This window comes from Panulirus ornatus, chromosome 41 (assembly GCF_036320965.1).
Source record: "Panulirus ornatus isolate Po-2019 chromosome 41, ASM3632096v1, whole genome shotgun sequence".
NCBI classification, from domain to species: domain Eukaryota; kingdom Metazoa; phylum Arthropoda; class Malacostraca; order Decapoda; family Palinuridae; genus Panulirus; species Panulirus ornatus.
In genome coordinates, this window is record NC_092264.1 from 15,087,347 (window position 1) to 15,110,667 (window position 23,321).

At 39.8% G+C, this 23,321-nt stretch overlaps 2 protein-coding genes across 5 annotated transcripts in view; one reads left to right on the forward strand and one right to left on the reverse strand.

Moving 5' to 3' along the window:
* LOC139761695 (uncharacterized) overlaps positions 1-16,515 on the reverse strand; it is a 72,383-nt gene extending 55,868 nt beyond the window's left edge. Inside the window, exons 1-4 of one of the 4 annotated variants that reach the window (XM_071686048.1) lie at positions 16,385-16,515; positions 13,985-14,242; positions 10,012-10,155; positions 6,262-6,438 (exon numbers count right to left, since the gene is read on the reverse strand). In XM_071686048.1, coding sequence (XP_071542149.1) covers positions 6,262-6,438; positions 10,012-10,155; positions 13,985-14,240 — 577 coding nt within the window. In that variant the 5' untranslated portion in view covers positions 14,241-14,242; positions 16,385-16,515. Of the gene's footprint in view, positions 1-6,261; positions 6,439-10,011; positions 10,156-13,984; positions 14,243-16,294; positions 16,314-16,334 lie in introns of those variants that run through there. The other 3 variants (XM_071686044.1, XM_071686046.1, XM_071686047.1) reach the window with 3 other exon arrangements.
* An 865-nt stretch (positions 16,516-17,380) lies between these two features.
* Positions 17,381-21,494, forward strand: RpS25 (ribosomal protein S25). The gene is made up of 4 exons (XM_071686049.1): positions 17,381-17,507; positions 19,129-19,236; positions 20,018-20,183; positions 21,399-21,494. The coding sequence occupies exons 1-4, from the start codon at positions 17,505-17,507 to the stop codon at positions 21,467-21,469; spliced, it is 348 nt and encodes a 115-aa protein (XP_071542150.1). The 5' UTR covers positions 17,381-17,504; the 3' UTR covers positions 21,470-21,494.
* Positions 21,495-23,321: the final 1,827 nt, after the last annotated feature.

Genomic DNA, 23,321 nt, shown 5'->3' on the forward strand with positions numbered 1-23,321 from the left:
GAGAGTAAGTGAGCTTGGGAAGGAGACATGTGTGAGAAAGTACCAGGAGAGACTGAGTACAGAATGGAAAAAGTTGAGAACAAAGGACGTAAGGGGAGTGGGGGAGGAATGGGATGTACTTAGGGAAGCAGTGATGGCTTGTGCAAAAGATGCTTGTGGTGTGAGAAGTGTGGGAGGTGGGCAGACTAGAAAGGGTAGTGAGTGGTGGGAAGAAGAAGTAAGATTATTAGTGAAAGAGAAGAGAGAGACATTTGGACAATTTTTGCAGGGAAATAATGCAAATGACTGGGAGATGTATAAAAGAAAGAGGCAGGAGGTCAAGAGAAAGGTGCAAGAGGCAATAAAGAGGGCAAATGATAGTTGGGGTGAGAAAGTATCATTAAATTTTAGGGAGAACAAAAAGATGTTTTGGAATGAGGTAAATAAAGTGCGTAAGACAAGGGAACAAATGGGAACATCAGTGAAGGGGGTAAACGGGGAGGTGATAACAAGTAGTGGTGATGTGAGGAGATGGCGTGAATATTTTGAAGGTTTGTTGAATGTGTTTGATGATAGGGTGGCAGATATAGGGTGTTTTGGTCAAGATGGTGTGCAAAGTGAGAGGGTTAGGGAGAATGATTTGGTAAACAGAGAAGAGGTAGTAAAAGCTTTGCGGAAGATGAAAGCTACAAGGCAGCAGGTTTGGATGATACTGCAGTGGAATTTATTAATAAAAATGGGGTGACTGTATTGTTGACTGGTTGGTAAGGTTATTTAATGTATGTATGACTCATGGTGGGGTGCCTGAGGACTGGCGGAATGCTTGCATAGTGCCACTGTACAATGGCAAAGGAGATAAGAGTGAGACCTCAAATTACAGAGGTATAAGTTTGTTGAGTATTCCTGGTAAATTATATGGGAGGGTATTGTTTGAGAGTGTGAAGGCATGTACAGAGCATCAGATTGGGGAAGAGCAGTGTGGTTGCAGAGGTGGTAGAGGATGTGTGGATCAGGTGTTTGCTGTGAAGAATGTATGTGAGAAATACTTAGAAAAGCAAATGGATTGGTATGTAGCATTTATGGATCTGGAGAAGGCATATGATAGAGTTGATAGAGATGCTCTGTGGAAAGAATTAAGAATATATGGTGTGGGAGGTAAGTTGTTAGAAGCAGTGAAAAGTTTTTACTGAGGATGTAAGGCATGTGTCAGTGTAGGAAGAGAGGAAAGTGACTGGTTCTCAGTGAATGGTGGTTTACAGCAGGGGTGCGTGATGTCTCCATTGTTGTTTAATTTGTTTAAGGATGGGGTTGTTAGGGAGGTGAATGGAAGAGTTTTGGAAAGAGGGGCAAGTATGCAGTCTGTTGTGGATGAGGGAGCTTAGTTAGGGAGTCAGTTGTTTGCTGATGATACAGCACTGGTGGCTGATTCGGGTGAGAAACTGCAGAAGCTGGTGACTGAGTTTGGTAAGTGTATGAAAGAAAAAAGCTGAGAGTAAATGTGAATAAGAGCAAGGTTATTAGGTGCAGTAGGGTTGAGGGACAAGTCAACTGGGAGGTAAGTTTGAATAGACAAAAACTGGAGGAAGTGAAGTGTTTTAGATATCTGGGAGTGGATTTGGCAGCGGATGGAACCATGGAAGCGGAAGTGAATCATAGGGTGGGGGAGGGGGCGAAAGTTCTGGGAGTGTTGGAAATTGTGTGGAAGTCAAGAACGTTACCTTGGAAAGCAAAATTGGGTATGTTTCAAGGAATAGTGGTTCCAACAGTTATATGGTTGTGAGGCGTGGGCTATTGATAGAGTTGTTTGGAAGAGGGTGGATGTGCTGGAAATGAGATGTTTGAAGACAATATGTGGTGTGAGGTGGTTTGATCGAGTAAGTAATGAAAGGGTAAGAGAGATGAGTGGTAATAAAAAGTGTGGTTGAGAGACCAGAAGAGGGTGTTTTGAAATGGTTTGGTCACATGGAGAGAATGAGTGAGGAAAGATTGACAAAGAAGATATATGTGTCAGAAGTGGAGGGAACGAGAAGTGGGAGACCAAATTGGAGGTGGAAAGATGGAGTGAAAAAGATTTTTAGTGATCGGGGCCTGAACATGCAGGAGGGTGAAAGGCGTGCAAGGAATAGAGTGAACTGGAACGATGTGGTATACCGGGGTCAACATGGTGTCAATGGATTGAACCAGGGCATGTGAAGTGTCTGGGGTAAACCATGGAAAGTTTTGTGGGGCCTGGATGTGGAAAGGGAACTGTGGTTTCAGTGCATTATACACGATAGCTAGAGAATGAGTGTGAACGAATGTGGCCTTTGTTGTCTTTTCCTAGCACTACCTCGAGCACATGAGGGGGAGGGAGTTTGCATTCCATGTGTGGTGGGGAGGCGACAGGAATGAATAAGGACAAACGGTATGAATTATGCACATGTGTATATATGTATATGTCTGTGTGTGTATATATATGTACATGTTGAGATGTACAGGTATGTATATGTGCGTGTATGGACGCGTATGTATATACATGTGTATGTGGGTGGGTTGGGCCATTCTTTCATCTGTTTCCTTGCGCTACCTAGCTAACACGGGAGACAACGACGAAAGAATGGCCCAACCCACCCACATACATATTTATATACATACACATCCACACATACATACCTATACATTTCAACATATATATATATATATATATATATATATATATATTTTTTTTGCTTTGTCGGTCTCCCGCGTTTGCGAGGTAGCGCAAGGAAACAGACGAAAGAAATGGCCCAACCCACTCCCATACACATGTATATACATACGTCCACACACGCAAATATACATACCTACACAGCTTTCCATGGTTTACCCAGCGCTTCTCATGCCCTGATTCAATCCACTGACAGCATGTCAACCCCGGTATACCACATCGATCCAATTCACTCTATTCCTTGCCCTCCTTTCACCCTCCTGCATGTTCAGGCCCCGATCACACAAAATCTTTTTCACTCCATCTTTCCACCTCCAATTTGGTCTCCCACTTCTCCTCGTTCCCTCCACCTCTGACACATATAACCTCTTGGTCAATCTTTCCTCACTCATTCTCTCCATGTGCCCAAACCATTTCAAAACACCCTCTTCTGCTCTCTCAACTACGCTCTTTTTATTTCCACACATCTCTCTTACCCTTACGTTACTTACTCGATCAAACCACCTCACACCACACATTGTCCTCAAACACCTCATTTCCAGCACATCCATCCTCCTGCGCACAACTCTATCCATAGCCCACGCCTCACAACCATACAACATTGTTGGAACCACTATTCTTTCAAACATGCATATTTTTGCTTTCCGAGATAATGATCTCGACTTCCACACATTCTTCAAGGCTCCCAGGATTTTTGCCCCCTCCCCCACCCTATGATCCACTTCCGCTTCCATGGTTGCATCCGCTGCCAGATCCATTCCCAGATATCTAAAACACTTTACTTCCTCCAGTTTTTCTCCATTCAAACTTACCTCCCAATTGACTTGACCCTCAACCCTACTGTACCTAATTACCTTGCTCTTATTCACATTTACTCTTAACCTTCTTCTTTCACACACTTTACCAAACTCAGTCACCTGCTTCTGCAGTTTCTCACATGAATCAGCCACCAGCGCTGTATCATCAGCGAACAACAACTGACTCACTTCCCAAGCTCTCTCATCCCCAACAGACTTCATACTTGCCCCTCTTTCCAAAACTCTTGCATTCATCTCCCTACCAACCCCATCCATAAACAAATTAAACAACCATGGAGACATCACACACCCCTGCCTACATTCACTGAGAACCAATCACTTTCCTCTCTTCCTACACGTACACATGCCTTACATCCTCGATAAAAACTTGTCACTGCTTCTAACAACTTGCCTCCCACACCATATATTCTTAATACCTTCCACAGAGCATCTCTATCAACTCTATCATATGCCTACTCCATATCCATAAATGCTACATACAAATCCATTTGCTTTTCTAAGTATTTCCCACATACATTCTTCAAAGCAAACACCTGATCCACACATCCTCTACCACTTCTGAAACCATATATATATATATATTTTTTTTTTTTTTTTTTTTTTTTTTATACTTTGTCGCTGTCTCCCGCGTTTGCGAGGTAGCGCAAGGAAACAGACGAAAGAAATGGCCCAACCCCCCCCATACACATGTACATACACACGTCCACACACGCAAATATACATACCTACACAGCTTTCCTTGGTTTACCCCGGACGCTTCACATGCCTTGATTCAATCCACTGACAGCACGTCAACCCCTGTATACCACATCGCTCCAATTCACTCTATTCCTTGCCCTCCTTTCACCCTCCTGCATGTTCAGGCCCCGATCACACAAAATCCTTTTCACTCCATCTTTCCACCTCCAATTTGGTCTCCCTCTTCTCCTCGTTCCCTCCACCTCCGACACATATATCCTCTTGGTCAATCTTTCCTCACTCATTCTCTCCATGTGCCCAAACCATTTCAAAACACCCTCTTCTGCTCTCTCAACCACGCTCTTTTTATTTCCACACATCTCTCTTACCCTTACGTTACTTACTCGATCAAACCACCTCACACCACACATTGTCCTCAAACATCTCATTTCCAGCACATCCATCCTCCTGCGCACAACTCTATCCATAGCCCACGCCTCGCAACCATACAACATTGTTGGAACTACTATTCCTTCAAACATACCCATTTTTGCTTTCCGGGATAATGTTCTCGACTTCCACACATTTTTCAAGGCTCCCAAAAATTTTCGCCCCCTCCCCCACCCTATGATCCACTTCCGCTTCCATGGTTCCATCCGCTGACAGATCCACTCCCAGATATCTAAAACACTTCACTTCCTCCAGTTTTTCTCCATTCAAACTCACCTCCCAATTGACTTGACCCTCAACCCTACTGTACCTAATAACCTTGCTCTTATTCACATTTACTCTTAACTTTCTTCTTCCACACACTTTACCAAACTCCGTCACCAGCTTCTTCAGTTTCTCACATGAATCCGCCACCAGCGCTGTATCATCAGCGAACAACAACTGACTCACTTCCCAAGCTCTCTCATCCCCAACAGACTTCATACTTGCCCCTCTTTCCAAGACTCTTGCATTTACCTCCCTAACAACCCCATCCATAAACAAATTAAACAACCATGGAGACATCACACACCCCTGCCGCAAACCTACATTCACTGAGAACCAATCACTTTCCTCTCTTCCTACACGTACACATGCCTTACATCCTCGATAAAAACTTTTCACTGCTTCTAACAACTTGCCTCCCACACCATATATTCTTAATACCTTCCACAGAGCATCTCTATCAACTCTATCATATGCCTTCTCCAGATCCATAAATGCTACATACAAATCCATTTGCTTTTCTAAGTATTTCTCGCATACATTCTTCAAAGCAAACACCTGATCCACACATCCTCTACCACTTCTGAAACCACACTGCTCTTCCCCAATCTGATGCTCTGTACATGCCTTCACCCTCTCAATCAATACTCTCCCATATAGTTTACCAGGAATACTCAACAAACTTATACCTCTGTAATTTGAGCACTCACTCTTATCCCCTTTGCCTTTGTACAATGGCACTATGCACGCATTCCGCCAATCCTCAGGCACCTCACCATGAGTCATACATACATTAAATAACCTTACCAACCAGTCAACAATACAGTCACCCCCTTTTTTAATAAATTCCACTGCAATACCATCCAAACCTGCTGCCTTGCCGGCTTTCATCTTCCGCAAAGCTTTTACTACCTCCTCTCTGTTTACCAAATCATTTTCCCTAACCCTCTCACTTTGCACACCACCTCGACCCAAACACCCTATATCTGCCACTCTGTCATCAGACACATTCAACAAACCTTCAAAATACTCATTCCATCTCCTTCTCACATCACCACTACTTGTTATCACCTCCCCATTTACGCCCTTCACACATAGACATATGCATATATACATATGTACATAATTCATTCTTGCTGCCTTTATTTATTCCCATCACCACCCTGTCACACATGAAATGACACTCCCCTCCCACCCGCACGCGCGTGAGGTAGCGCTAAAAAAAGACAACAAAGGCCACATTCGTTCACACTCAGTCTCTAGCTGTCATGTATATATATACACAACAATTCAAATTATATGAAGTTATGGCTTCAGTGAATACACATGTAAATAATCATGTCTATGATCATTTCATGAAATTACAAAAACAATCTTCAATGATACCTTGAGGAAGAGCAGAATATATCGTGCGAAGTTGCTGAGTGTGTGATCCATTGTCTAACAAACGATCAGCTTCATCTAAAATAAGAATCCTTAAGCTGCTTACTAAGAGATGCGTCTTGTTACATCCCGTCAAAGCATCAGTCAGTCTACCTGGGGTTCCTACAACTAATACATTACCTGTTCAACAGAAAATTTATGATTAATGTCAATTAGTGAAAGAAACAGAAATGATTTCATAAACTAAATCAAGGCCTGTGAAGCATAATGAAAGACAAAAAACACTTAAAGTCTGGCTCATTCCTAAAGCTTTGAGATGAAAATGAAAGGAAGAGGTATGTATCTGAAAGTCTATAAGGACTTTTGAAGGAAACAAAATATTTGAAATATGATATTTAGTAAAATTCAACAGTAACAAGAGATTACTTCACTAGATGTGGTTTTAGAAGAGTTGGTTAAAAAAGCACAAAAAAATTGAGCACGATACAGACACTTCTCAATTTATGCATAATTGATTTATGCCATTTTCAGATTATGCATAGCCCAATTACACCTTTTTTAATCAATGTGGGCTTAAGTCTGAAATAACACAATCATCACTGGGCTGGAAGAGTGGTGGTGTAGTGCTGCCAGTGCCAAGCAAGAAGTATATGTATTATTAGGTATGGATACAGTCTATAGCCTTAGAGTACTAAAGTACTTTGTGCTGCAGTATACTGTATATTGCATATTTTGTCCCTAGCAACATATCCCCAAAGCATCTTTTAAGTTCTTCTGCTCAAACATTTTGAGAGGTGTGAATACACAGCTGATAATAAGCAAGCCCTTGAACTTTGTCAATCTACTTTTCAGACTATTCATGATAGTGCAGAAAAGATCAAGAAGAGTGCCAAGAGTGGAATATCAATCAGTGCATCTAAGACCTCATATTCCAAAAGTTTGATTATGGAGAGAATGGAACAAATGTTGAGCACATGAATCAAACACAAAACTCATGAAAATGTTCCCATTTGCATGCTTGTGATACAAGTAAAGGCCTAGAGTTTACATGAAGACTTGCCAGCAGAAGAAGGAGCAGCAAAGACATTTCAAGTAAATCCCGGTTGGTTTGCTAACTCTAGAAAGTGCTACAACTGCAACAAAATCAAGATAGTTGGTGAGGCTATTTCTGCTGATGTCATTGCAAATGAAAATTTCCCAGAAACCCTCACAACCATTTTTGAGGAAGGTGATGATTCTCCTAAGCAGATTTTTGATGTGGATGAGGCCTGATTACTGAGGGGAAATGCCTCATAAATGTGCAATGCCAATAAAGAGAAGACTGCATCGGGATTCAAAGTTATTTTCTGTTTTTCGTAATAAAATTCCACAAGCTCTTCACCACTTGCATTTAAAACACTGAACACCCCATGTACACCAATTATACCCTCAAATGCCATATTACTCACCTTTGGATTCAAATCATCGATCACTATAGCCCGGTCTCATGCATCAAAGCTGCTAACACACTCACTCAGCTGCTCCCAAAACACTTGCCTCTCATGATCTTTCTTCTCATGACCAGGTGCATAGGCACCAATAACCACCCATCTCTCACGATCCACTTTCAGTTTTACCCATATCAATCTAGAGTTTACTCTCTTACACTATATCACATACTCCCACAACTCCTGCTTCAGGAGTAATGCTACTCTCTCCTTTGCTCTTATCCTCTCACCAACCCCTGACTTTACTCCCAAGACATTCCCAAACCACTCTTCCCCTTTACCCTTGAGCTTCGTTTCACTTAGAGTCAAAACATCCTGGTTCCTATCCTCAAACATATTACCAATCTCTCCTTTTTTTTTTTTCATCTTGGTTACATCCACACACATTTAAACACTCCAATCTGGATTTGTGTGCTGAAAAAGGACTGGTGATTGGGAATACCTGGTTTAAAAAGAGAGATATACATAAGTATATGTATGTGAGTAGGAGATATGGCCAGAGGGCATTACTGGATTATGTTAACTGATTGGAAGGGAGTTCATGATTGATGCAGGTAACAAGTAAAGTAAACAATGAGGGGTGGGTGATTGATGATCCTTATGCACCTGGCAATGAGAAAAGTGAAAAAAAGGGGATACTTTTTGGAAAAAGCCTTGTGAATGCATTGGCAATATTGATGCAAGGGATTGGATCCTTCAGGTAGGTATTTCAATAAAAGAGTAAACAATGTGGTAGTTGAGGGTAAAACTAGGGGGCACACCCAAAGTAAACAAAAGTGGGGAACAGCTTATCAAGTTGCGCGTTGCAAAAGGGATTAAAGACTGGAAATGGTTGAAATTAAAAGGTACAAGCATAAGCTTACATGGGTTGGGATAAGGTCACTGGGCATTACTGGATTATGTGCTAATTGACAGGCATGCACAGAAGAGGTAGTTGGATGTGAATATGTGGAGAGAGGCAGCAGGTGGGATGCATGATCGTTTCTTGGTGAGGGACAGTGTAAAAGTTTGTAGTGGTTTCATGAAAAGAGGAAATGACATGTGTGGGAAAGAAGTGGTGAAAGTACAGTACCATAATCTTAGCCCAATCAATATTCCACACATCATGAATGTCCATGGAGATTCGCTGTTACTACTCTTGGCAACATATGATGTTTTCTTTTCTTTTACAACATTCATGCATCAGGCCAAAATTCAATTTGCAGTGAAGGGGTTGATACAACAAAAGTACTCACAAGTCATATTATGGAAAACCTATAAATAAAAACTAACACCAATCTAGCCTTTAAATTAAAGGCAAAATTGAAGACATAGACATACCCAGCTGATTCACATAGCACCAAGACAAACAAGTGATAGAATGGAGATGGCACGATGTGTTCTATCACCTCACCATCTCTGTACCATAATCTTAGCCCAATCAATATTCCACACATCATGAATGTCCATGGAGATTCGCTGTTACTACTCTTGGCAACATATGATGTTTTCTTTTCTTTTACAACATTCATGCATCAGGCCAAAATTCAATTTGCAGTGAAGGGGTTGATACAACAAAAGTACTCACAAGTCATATTATGGAAAACCTATAAATAAAAACTAACACCAATCTAGCCTTTAAATTAAAGGCAAAATTGAAGACATAGACATACCCAGCTGATTCACATAGCACCAAGACAAACAAGTGATAGAATGGAGATGGCACGATGTGTTCTATCACCTCACCATCTCTGTCATGCAACATCATAAGCCTATTCAAGTGATATCATAGTCATTAGGCTCCTGTAAACGAGCATCTGCCGGCCTCATATGCTTTATGACTGATGAAGGGGAGGGATCAAACCTTCATAGCCACACCTCATCTTGTAGTGGTAAGAACGGGATGTAACCTCAAGTTAGCTTGTGGTCTTTCAGATGCTCGCAGACTGTCCATGTGAGAATTTTAGATTATGTGATCATAATTTTGGGTCTCTACTGCTTACTGAAAATGATGGATGGGTGTTTACTATGTACTCCACTTTTGTTAATAGCAGCTTAGTGGCAATGACACTAAGAACAATGTGTAACGTATGATTACAGGTCTTTCACTTCCTCCAAAACTCGTAAATACTTTCTACTGTCTTTTCTTTTACTGTTTCATAATTCTATACTTAAATCAAAGCCTTGCAATGATGCAGACTTTTGTCAGTGTCTGGAGCCTAAAGAAAGAAAAAAAAGGAATCTAGTCAACTTACAATGAAATAAGTCATTCAAATACTGCTATTACCCTCTTTCAAGTCTTCATCTTTCAATTTTGTGCCTCCAGTAAGTGTCTGGGATGAAAATCCATGTGCTTCTGCAAGTGGCTGAAGGACAAGTGCTATCTGCTGTGCCAGTTCTCTTGTTGGAGAGATTATGAGAGCTCCAACACCTGTTATGGAAATCATCAACAGTTTTAGAAGTGAATAAAACATGTACACCAAGAAACAATTGAGCATCTTATCACTGTAATACATCTTCCTAGATTTATTTTTTTATTATACTTTGTTGCTGTCTCCCGCGTTTGCGAGGTAGCGCAAGGTAACAGACGAAAGAAATGGCCCAACCCCCCCCTATACACATGTAAATACATACAACCACACACGCAAATATACATACCTACACAGCTTTCCATGGTTTACCCCAGACGCTTCACATGCCTTGATTCAATCCACTGACAGCACGTCAACCCCGGTATACCACATCGCTCCAATTCACTCTATTCCTTGCCCTCCTTTCACCCTCCTGCATGTTCAGGCCCCGATCACACAAAATCTTTTTCACTCCATCTTTCCACCTCCAATTTGGTCTCCCTCTTCTCCTCGTTCCCTCCACCTCCGACACATATATCCTCTTGGTCAATCTTTCCTCACTCATTCTCTCCATGTGCCCAAACCACTTCAAAACACCCTCTTCTGCTCTCTAAACCACCCCTTTTTATTTCCACACATCTCTCTTACCCTTACGTTACTCACTCGATCAAACCACCTCACACCACACATTGTCCTCAAACATCTCATTTCCAGCACATCCATCCTCCTGCGCACAACTCTATCCATAGCCCACGCCTCGCAACCATACAACATTGTTGGAACCACTATTCCTTCAAACATACCCATTTTTGCTTTCCGAGATATTGTTCTCGACTTCCACACATTCTTCAAGGCCCCCAGAATTTTCGCCCCCTCCCCCACCCTATGATCCACTTCCGCTTCCATGGTTCCATCCGCTGCCAGATCCACTCCCAGATATCTAAAACACTTCACTTCCTCCAGTTTTTCTCCATTCAAACTCACCTCCCAATTGACTTGACCCTCAACCCTACTGTACCTAATAACCTTGCTCTTATTCACATTTACTCTTAACTTTCTTCTTCCACACACTTTACCAAACTCAGTCACCAGCTTCTGCAGTTTCTCACATGAATCAGCCACCAGCGCTGTATCATCAGCGAACAACAACTGACTCACTTCCCAAGCTCTCTCATCCCCAACAGACTTCATACTTGCCCCTCTTTCCAAAACTCTTGCATTTACCTCCCTAACAACCCCATCCATAAACAAATTAAACAACCATGGAGACATCACACACCCCTGCCGCAAACCTACATTCACTGAGAACCAATCACTTTCCTCTCTTCCTACACGTACACATGCCTTACATCCTCGATAAAAACTTTTCACTGCTTCTAACAACTTTCCTCCCACACCATATATTCTTAATACCTTCCACAGAGCATCTCTATCAACTCTATCATATGCCTACTCCATATCCATAAATGCTACATACAAATCCATTTGCTTTTCTAAGTATTTCTCACATACATTCTTCAAAGCAAACACCTGATCCACGCATCCTCTACCACTTCTGAAACCACACTGCTCTTCCCCAATCTGATGCTCTGTACATGCCTTCACCCTCTCAATCAATACCCTCCCATATAATTTACCAGGAATACTCAACAAACTTATACCTCTGTAATTTGAGCACTCACTCTTATCCCCTTTGCCTTTGTACAATGGCACTATGCACGCATTCCGCCAATCCTCAGGCACCTTACCATGAGTCATACATACATCAAATAACCTTACCAACCAGTCAACAATACAGTCACCCCCTTTTTTAATAAATTCCACTGCAATACCATCCAAACCTGCTGCCTTGCCAGCTTTCATCTTCTGCAAAGCTTTCACTACCTCTTCTCTGTTTACCAAATCATTTTCCCTAACCCTCTCACTTTGCACACCACCTCGACCAAAACACCCTATATCTGCCACTCTATCATCAAACACATTCAACAAACCTTCAAAATACTCACTCCATCTCCTTCTCACATCACCACTACTTGTTATCACCTCCCCATTTGCGCCCTTCACTGAAGTTCCCATTTGCTCCCTTGTCTTACGCACTTTATTTACCTCCTTCCAGAACATCTTTTTATTCTCCCTAAAATTTAATGATACTCTCTCACCCCAACTCTCATTTGCCCTTTTTTTCACCTCTTGCACCTTTCTCTTGACCTCCTGTCTCTTTCTTTTATACATCTCCCACTCAATTGCATTTTTTCCCTGCAAAAATCGTCCAAATGCCTCTCTCTTCTCTTTCACTAATACTCTTACTTCTTCATCCCACCACTCACTACCCTTTCTAATCAACCCACCTCCCACTCTTCTCATGCCACAAGCATCTTTTGCGCAATCCATCACTGATTCCCTAAATACATCCCATTCCTCCCCCACTCCCCTTACTTCCATTGTTCTCACCTTTTTCCATTCTGTACTCAGTCTCTCCTGGTACTTCCTCACACAGGTCTCCTTCCCAAGCTCACTTACTCTCACCACCCTCTTCACCCCAACATTCACTCTTCCCTTCTGAAAACCCATACAAATCTTCACCTTAGCCTCCACAAGATAATGATCAGACATCCCTCCAGTTGCACCTCTCAGCACATTACCATCCAAAAGTCTCTCTTTCGCATGCCTGTCAATTAACACGTAATCCAATAACGCTCTCTGGCCATCTCTCCTACTTACATAAGTATACTTATGTATATTTCGCTTTTTAAACCAGGTATTCCCAATCATCAGTCCTTTTTCAGCACATAAATCTACAAGCTCTTCACCATTTCCATTTACAACACTGAACACCCCATGTATACCAATTATTCCCTCAACTGCCACATTACTCACCTTTGCATTCAAATCACCCATCACTATAACCCGGTCTCGTGCATCAAAACCACTAACACACTCATTCAGCTGCTCCCAAAACACTTGCCTCTCATGATCTTTCTTCTCATGCCCAGGTGCATATGCACCAATAATCACCCACCTCTCTCCATCAACTTTCAGTTTTACCCATATTAATCGAGAATTTACTTTCTTACATTGTATCACATACTCCCACAACTGTTTCAGGAGTATTGCTACTCCTTCCCTTGCTCTTGTCCTCTCACTAACCCCTGACTTTACTCCCCAGACATTCCCAAACCACTCTTCCCCTTTACCCTTGAGCTTCGTTTCACTCAGAGCCAAAACATCCAGGTTCCTTTCCTCTAACATACTACCTATCTCTCCTTTTTTCACATCTTGGTTACATCCACACACATTTAGGCACCCCACTCTGAGCCTTCGAGGAGGATGAGCACTCCCCGCGTGACTCCTTCTTCTGTTTCCCATTTTAGAAAGTTAATACAAGGAGGGGAGGATTTCTGGCCCCCCGCTCCCGTCCCCTCTAGTCGCTTTCTACGACACGCGAGGAATACGTGGGAAGTATTCTTTCACCCCTATCCCCAGGGATAATATACATATATATACACATATACACATACACACACATACACATACATACGCACATATACACACACACACACACATACATATATATACATATGAAAAATGTAAGAAACAATTTAGAAAACTGAAACTTCTAGCTTGAAATGAATGAAAAAATGAATGTCACATAATGGTTCAACCTCTGGCTATGGAAAAAGGAAATGTATAATTTATTTACACAAACGTCAATAGCAGTTCTCATCAATTTAACCACTGTATCAATAAGCTTCAATGTCTAAGCTACATTTTTCTCCAATTTCACTATTTTCTTGTCAAAACACCATGTATGAAAACTATCACTCCAGTAACACAACTATAAACATTTACTTCCCCTTTAAAAAAAAAATGCAAAAGTAAGTGCACCTTATGTGCTAGAGTTTTACTCACCATGTGATTTCTTGAATCCCATAGCTTTTAATCTTTCTATGGTAGGAATAAGGAAAGCTAAGGTCTTCCCAGATCCTGTTCGAGCATGAATGAAAGTACTGGATTCTGATAATAACCGTGGAAGTGTGTGAAGCTGGATTGTAGTGAGCCGCTGGAACCCTAGAGCGATTAATGCTGCTACTGTTGCCGGCGAGCACAGGCCCTTTTCCTGCAGCCACTCGAATGTGCGATTTGTAAGGATACTTAAGCCAGCCATTCCTGTAATCAATATGAAGCACACAAGGAAAAAATCCAATAATTTTTGCCAATGCACAAAATCACTAAAACATACACAGCACATGAAAATAACATGCATTATTTACCTTCACCAAGTGACTGTGAATCACGTAAATTATTTGTGTGCTAGTTTAGGCACTGGTAAGAGAGATGGGTGGTTTATGGGGAATAGGATGTTGTTTTTTATAAGGTGCAGAGGGTATGCTGTGGTCTGCTGCCATTGTAATGACGGATACACTGCCTCAATTCAAAGTAATCAAGCAAGACAATGAATATTCCTAATGAATTATATGAACAGAATATAAAATACAAAATAATAAGATGCATGAAAAATTTACAAAGATCAATAAACTGTATGGTATAAGCTTTCCAAAATCTAAAAATGTACAGTACTAAATCTACAGTAATTACTTCACTTTGTGATACTTCGGAACTTGTTATGATGTATGTGAAAGCTGCAAAAGGTGAACACCAATGTACCATTTCTTTGTCTGAAATGAATATAAACAAACCTGAATATAGTTTTCAGTACAGAAAACCTTATATGGAAACCAAATGAATTTCTTTGAAAGTCTGAAAAGTTCATCCAGGCTTTTGAAGTTGTCAAATTTTGTATTACTGAATATTTCATGGAACATTTCCGAATGATCCTAGATTGATGCCATCTTTGCAAGTGCTGTTAATGGCGATAAGCAGGATTTGATGAGGGTGAGGTATCACAATTCTCCATCACCACTGTAAGAACACTATCCTCTCACAGTCTGCCCCATGCAGGTGATGAATTCACTGTCATCGGGAGGAAATCACCCAGATAAGGACTGTACGTAGTGCATACCTACCCACTCAATACCCCTACTTACTAAGCATAAAGGGGGAGGAATGATGTCTACATTGTGCCGCAAGTATGAAATTTGATGACTACCTGAATGTTCAGGACTGTGTAATATATACAGGAGCCACTATAGATACAAAAGAGTTCACCTCTACCCAGCATTCCAAGAGAAGGGATATTCCCCTATGCCCCAAGCTTGCCTCCTTACAATTTTTCTTTTTCAAGTGGAGGTGGGAAAGGAAGCTTCTAACAAGAGCAAAGTCTTTGACTATATCTTTCTCTCTGACACCATACTGCTAAAATCAACAAAAAAAAAAAACACAAGTGTGTACAATGAAAACAGCACTGGGCACTCTCTCTCTACTAAGCAGTTACTCCAGAAATTCAAAATGGATGTGTATTTTCAAATCGTGCTTAGCATTTCCTCAAAACAACTATTTTCTATATCATCTAGAATGGCATGGACAAAAACATATCGAGGGTGTTAACATTCTGGATACGAGGAAAAATAAAGTACGAGAAAAAGAATAAAGAGATTAATAAGAGCTCCTCAGATAATATAAGACTGACTCTTCAAGGTGGAAAGGTTATACGAAGAGGAAAAGAAAAATAAAGAAGAGAATTATAGAGTTTTAATATTCAAGGAGATATCATAATAATCAGTCCCTGTGAAGCTGGTCTCGATACACAAACCAAGGGAGGCAGCGGCAAACCATGTGGCAGGGAGACATGGAAACAGTTCAGAGAAACAATGGCTGAAATATGACTTAAAGAATGGAAAGAAGGCAGATAGTAGGATAATTCATAAGGCATAAGATTTCTAATTACACTCTAGCAAAGACAGAGGAGGAAGAGTCATCCCTTATATGCATACTCCTAGTGCCGTCTCGCACAACTTTTAAATAGTATCAAAATTTGCTCTAGGCACATATAGTCAAACAAACATTTCATTTGCCCTACCAATTTAATACATTTTATTTACCCTACCAATTTAATGACTTTTCTCACTCCAATGTGGTCTGTAAACACCATAGCCCATATCATCAATACTCCAAAGTCTTTTTCTTGACTAATAACTCCAAAATTATTACCAAACACCATTTCATCTATTTGTACATTATCATGACCAAAAAGCAACATCATACGTTAATCAGAAGTACATTCTAATTTCCATAAGTTTAACCACGTCTTTCATTACTCACAATAGATCGTCTCAGAGTATACGAGCACATCTATACGTACTTCACCTATTTCATTAAATCCATATTTTTCTTGACATTCACAGCACTTACTGCTAATATATATAATGACCGAAATCTGATCCCTAATATTACAGTGGGATTCAAGTTACTCCTCCAGTCCTCACGTGCAATACACATTAAACATACGAGTGACGGTCAAACTTAAACAAATGACGTCGAACTCAGATCAAAAATCCAATATTGGTACTGAAGTCTTTGTATAACTATAGCTAAAAATATATAGAGATTTCGAGACCAAATACTTTCTATTGTCTCTTAGAAATAGAAATTACTTAAAAACGGTTAGAAAACTGTGTTGGCTTTTAGTTTTTTGATGACCTAATTTCGGTCATAGTTAGGAAAACTTAATCTAAATCTTTAAGCGAAATACACCCTATGAGGGGTCACTAATTTCGTCCCCATATCTACCAATATTGGAGACTTTTTTTTTTTCTTTTCTTGCAAATTAAGTTTAAAACATATCACATAATTTTTGAAAGAGCTGAGTAGTTTGGCCTTTGGTTCACAGTTGCTGTTTTTAATGTTTTACAGGAACATTTTATTAGATTTCTGCTTACGGTATATCAAATGTGTATGAAGACGTGAACACTGTAATTGTAATAATGATCAAACGAAACACTTCAGGAATTACTAGTATATTTCATATAGTTAGAACTATACTGCAGAGCATCTTTACATACGCGTAGACATTTTTCTTACTAGATCGCTGTTTCCCGCATTAGCGAGGTAGCGCCGGGAATAAACACAAAAGGCTGCATCCGTTCACATCCATTCTCTATCTGTCATGTGTATGCACACGTTATCTAAATTTCTGTTGACTCACAATACCTGTACTGTATGAACTTTACTCATACGACCATAGAATGACATTAAAGCTCAGTAAAGTGTTAAGTATGATTTGAGGTTGTCAGGGAACCCCACTGGAACTCACACATCAATAATGCACAGCAGTAAAGGCATTATCTTAAAATAATAAATACTACTTGTAATAGATATACGGTGTTATAGTATAAGCACGTGATATAATAGAATAAATACATATGTCCCAGAAGAACCATCATATAAGTCTTCGCTTCACGTTTCTCAGAGCTGACCAATCAACAGCGTCGACTACCTTCCCTTCAGCTGAACCACAACATTATAAGTTGGCATGGTGAGACTTGGTCTTAATTGCAGACAGAAATATTTAATGGTTTACGATCCTGTTGTAGTCGCATGTATAAAGGAAGGAACTACTCCTCTGTACATTGATCTGGAAGTAGAAAAAGGTCGGAAATTGGCTTTATATCAGGAGAAATTCGCTGAAATGTTGTCTAACTCTACACGTGTTTATTAGATGAAATATTGTCTGGGAGAATATTTGCTATGATTAGAATACTATAATGGAATATAATTTAGGGCGTGGCAAGTGGAAGATCAATGGAAACCTTGATATAGGTGATGAGTATTAAGAAGTGTCAGAAGCGAGTGAATTATAAGGGAAAACTTTTCGCTTTGGAGCAGTTGGTTATTTTACGAAATAAACAACGGAGTTTCAATAATTATAAACGTTTGGTCAACCACGTAGAATATCGACCGGGTGGTGTATTTTGACCTGTGATAACCATCCATCTCTTCCTAAGTATTGAGGCAGGTGTGGGAGCCGCCCTATAGGTCGTGAGTGAGGGAGTGGTGGTGGTGGCACTCCTTGGTTCCCCCCTGACAAGATAATTCCGAGGTTGTACAGCCGTGAATTTCCGTGTGAAAGAGATTTCAAGAATAATGTTCGTGGTGTATGTCAGGGAGAGAGAATTATAAAATGTTCCGTGTTGTAGTCTTCAGTGTTAGTAGCGAGAGAGAGAGAGAGAGAGAGAGAGAGAGAGAGAGAGAGAGAGAGAGAGAGTTCGTCATTGGGGGGCTATTGTTCTTTTGTTGATAATAATGAAGGAAATTTCTACCAAGGTATCTTTGTCATGTGTAGCGGTGATTGAAGGCGTGGGTTGTGGTAGAGTTGTAGGAAAGAGAAGAGGAGGGCATGAGGGTATATGATTGAAGGTTTTAAATGGGTAAAGGGCATTAATAAAGGTAACTTGAATAAAGTTCTTAGAATGGCACCACCGGATAGGACTAGATATAATAAATTGGAAAAAGATGGATTCAGGTCGGATGTGGGTAAATGTTGGTTCGTATAATACTCCGCTTATCTTTTTTTTGGTGAGGAATGTAAGCAACGAGTTCATGTGTCTAAAGTGATGAAAACCTGACCTAGTGCGGGAGAGATCTTATAAACATTAATTAGAACCCAAGAATATGAAGACGTCTGAACTCGCTTAATATATTTGCAAAACTTGGTTTAAATTGGTTCCAGATAATTGGCATGGTGAGCATTTAATAGAATCGTAAATGACTGGATAACAGTTATATATAATTGATATGTTTTACATAGTACAGTATCCTTTGCTTATATCAACATACAGACTGAAAAGAGCTCTATAAAATCTAAATTTTTATTAGACAGTAGACAGTTTCGGTAAAGTCTTGCAGATAGTAAACGAACAGGAGGGGTCACTTATGGCACCTTGACATTAGTAAACGAACAGGTGGGGTCACTTATGGCACCTTGACATTATTTTATGATGTTCTTCCACAGTGTCCCAGAAAAGTGACCTTCCAGTGGATGGTTCGCCAAAAACATCTATGTAGTTTAAGTAAATAATAGGATTGAGAACTTAAGTAATATGTTCAGCTGTGCAGTCTAGGAAATCCTTCTTAAATGTGGTTTACACTTGTTTCAGCCACCCAAGAAGGACACCAAGGCTAAACAGCCTTCAAAGCAGACAGCCAAGAAGAAGGAGGGAGGAGGAGGTGGAAAGGCTAAGAAGAAGAAGTGGTCAAAAGGAAAGGTTTGTTAAATTTGGATATTTCATGTTACTCCTCAGGAGACGAATTGATATGGCACACTGATTATCCCAGTATGCAACATGCATGCAGCAGACTTTATTGTAAGGTATTTCCAAGCTTTACTGCTTAAGCAGTATTTTTACCATAAGTGTTTCTTCCCCCTATGTATTAGTAGAAGAGGGTGTTTTGAAATGGTTTGGACATGAGAGAATGAGTGAGGAAAGATCGACAAAGATGATATATGTGTCGGAGGTGAAGGGAACAAGAAGCTGGAGACCAAATTAGAGGTGTAAGGTTAGTGTGAAAAATATTTTGAGTAATTGGGGCGTGAACATACCGGAGGGTGAGAGGTATGCTTGGAATAGAGTGAATTGGAGCGATGTGGTATACTGGGGTTGATGTACTGTTAGTGGACTGAACTAGGGCGTGTGAAGCGTCTGGGGTAAACCATGTAAAGGTCTGCGGGGCTTTGATGTGGATGGGGAGCTGTGGTTTCGGTGCATTACATATGACAGCCAGAGACCAAGTGTGAACGAGTGTGGTCTTTTTTGTCTTTCTGGCGCTTCCATGCTGAAGTGGGGGTTAGCGATGCTATTTCCTGCGTGGCAGGGTAGCAGCAGGAATGGATGAAGGCAAACAAGTATGAATATGTGCATGTGTATATATTTGTTATGTGAATAGGTGTTAATATATATATATATATATATATATATATATGTACACATATATATACCTTCCTGATGCAGGAAACAATAATTATAATAATACAATTATTTTTTATAGGTTCGTGATAAGTTGAACAACCTCGTGCTGTTTGATAAGCCTACTTATGACAAGCTGTATAAGGAAGTCCCAATAAGCAAACTTATCACTCCCTCAGTTGTCAGTGAGAGACTGAAAATAACTGGATCATTGGCTCGTCGTGCCCTTGAAGAGCTTCAGAACAAAGGTAAGAACTATTCCCCCCCTTCCCCCCTCAAAAAAAAAATATTACAAGTGAAGGTAGTTGATCTGCATTTCATTTTTTTTAAGCACTCGAATAGGGTAGTGCAAGTTTTTAGCAGTTTGATATGTGGAAATGTAAAGTAGTTTCATCTTTGAATATATTTCATTTTTACATCAGTACAGTGTAATTTACCAGTGTATAAGAGATGCTTATGTTTCGTGCCTTAATGAGGTAGCAGCAGGAAATATGTAAAGAAAAATCCTTATTTGAAGTAGGAACTAGTTACTTTGCTGGATGGTGATATGGAAAAATAAAATTATAGTAGCATAGTTTTTTGAGATTGAGAATAGAAAACAAGAGATAATCATATGAAGCAGGGGGATTAGAATCTCATGGACTGGATGGTTTGAATATAAGTAGTTTTGAGTGTAAATTTAAATTGGGAGGACCTGGTGGAAGTGGAGCACTTTAGGTATCTAGTACAGTAGCACCCTATTTTAGCAGTTTTTTATTGATTTTGGTATAGTGCAGGCTTCTAAATTATATATTACTTCCATGTTTCATTAAACATGAGCTTTCATGATATAATGTGAGCCCAGCTGGCTGTGCGCTGCGTATGCCAAGCTACATAGCATTAAAAGTATAGTGGACCAGTTTTTGTGTGGATGCGAGTCTTGGAATATGTAGTAAGGCACCTTGATGTAATAAAAATGTCATTGTCAAATTTAATAGAAAGTGAAGTCTTATTAAGAGAGCTTACTAGAGTCCGCCGAAATGTCGTGAATGTTTGGAGAGGATGAGCTAAATTGAAAGACAGACTTAAGTATCTTTGTATCAGACATGCAGGGAGCAAGGGGAAGGGTAGACCAAGTAACAGGTGGAAAATTGGAATAAGGATACCAGGAGTTGGACATACAGGCAAGTGTTGGCATGTTTAAATGAAGCATTTTTCTTCTGACATTATTTTGCTAAGATAGAAGTAATTTGATATGAAAAATTCTTTTATGTATTCTTCATTTCCATTCAGGTGTGTTGGACATGTTTTTTTTGTTAATTAGTGTTCTTGATTTGTATGCATTGTGTACATTATATATATATTGCTTCTAGTTTTATGTATAGGTTTAATGGTAATTATATCTACTGTGGATTAAGTGTTAAAGAATTTTCCAGCCATCAAATATTTATTAACTTTCAAATATTTTTTTGTTTTTGTTTCAGGTCTCATTAGATTAGTTGTGAAGCACCATGCTCAGGTGGTGTATACCAGAACTACCAAGTCAGAAGACTAGATAAAATAAATATGGTTGAGTGAAATTTCTTTTATTTTCCTGTGTCTTTGTCTTTTCATCATTTTGGATAGTGGAGAAAAAAATACAACCTACTTATCTCTTGCATTTCAGGGGAGGCAACCAAGAAAGGTGGAAGTGGGAGCTGGAAGTCCTCCCCTCTAGTGTTATTGCTCTTAAGTATAAATAAATTTTTGACTAAAATTTTTAGCTTCTAACAAATTCGGTCAAATCAATGAATTGATTTTCAAATGAAGTTACGAGGAGGCTGATTCTGTTCCTGGTGCAAGAAAAAAAGTGTCATAAATGATCTTGATGTTACAATTCACGAGGCAAAGGACAAGGAAGTATTGGTTTGAAAGTGCTCTCTTAGAATTTTGGGTAAGCCATGCATTGTATACACATGGGATTATCTTCATAAAAATGTGAAATTCACTTTTAATATCCGATAGGAATTATTTAGTTTGGCATTACTCAAATCATGTGTGGCTTTATGGAAATGATGAAAGTAAAGAGTATGATATTTATATTTGTAAAAAAATGAATTGTATTGCGTAATCTAACAAGGTAACTACAATCTTGAAAGCAGTGTGTCAATATGTATAGAGGTTTGTAAGAAATCTTTTTTTTGTATTGTGGATAGAAGGATTTAGACTGTTTTGAAATCACTGTTGCAAATGAAAAATGGGTGAAGCTTCTGTGCTGAGAGGAATGTAACTGGAATATTTGATTAAAAAAAGTGCATTTGTAATTACATTGCATGTATGCGTGTGTTGGGGTTGAAGGGTAGTTCATGAAGAAGTTGGATATGAATGTGTTAAGGTTTAGTGGAATGCCTGGCCTCTTGGTGAAAGTCAGATTGAAAGTTATGGTTTAGGAGGAGGATATTGTGTGTGAAAGTAGTGAGCCTGGAAAAGTGGCATGTGCGCAGAGATACCAAGGGAAACCGAGTGATGGATGGCATCATGAGGGAAAGATGTGGCCAATATCTGGGGAAACTGCTTACCCTTTAGCAAAGACTACTGCCTGGTCTGCAATGGCATAACTCAAACCTTTTGAAGTGGTTTATCACTTACAGAGGTCCAAGGCCGGCATTCTAAAAGTTTAAAAAAATTTGTCTCAATTCTCCCTTTCTTGTAATGCTGGCTCCATTTATTGATGATGGGCCAGCTAATTACCAGGGTAATGAGCAGGTCATTTTCACAAACTGAAATTATGGTATTCTTACCTTCCATGATGAATGATCAAATGTGAGACTTGTAATCTTTTAAATCACAACTTGGCTTGCAGACAACCATGCAGCCAAGAGTTGCTTATTCTTATGATACCAACTGACAAGGTAGTACCCCTTCAGATGGACAGTACACTAGTTTTGTTTTACATTACTGCACCCATGGGAAGATACAATATGGCTCCTCATGTTTAGTAAATGAAGAGGTGTTACTGGCTCATATTGAAAAATACATCCATATGTGCCTTGGACGGTTATGGGATGAAAGAGCTGCGTACATTTCTCAAGTTCTGGTTAGCCTGAAACCATTATTTTCTATTCTCTACGATATTCATTTATGTACTCCTCTGGAAATGTGTTAAAGGCTGCAAAGAAAAGGAACATCAACACCTTGCTCTTCAATCCTGCAGGTCCAAAATTGATTTCAATGGGTTACCTGTAAGTATGCTATAAAATGAAACTGAATGACATCTTTTACTTGAACAAGTTTTTTTTTCCCCCAGGATTGTGGTTCAAGGCAAAAAATTCGACCTATGCATAGTTGTTAGAGGCACTGTAGTTCACCATTTATGGAAAATTTTGTCATGGCCACCCCCTTTAGGGAGTGCCAAAGGGAACAAGAAT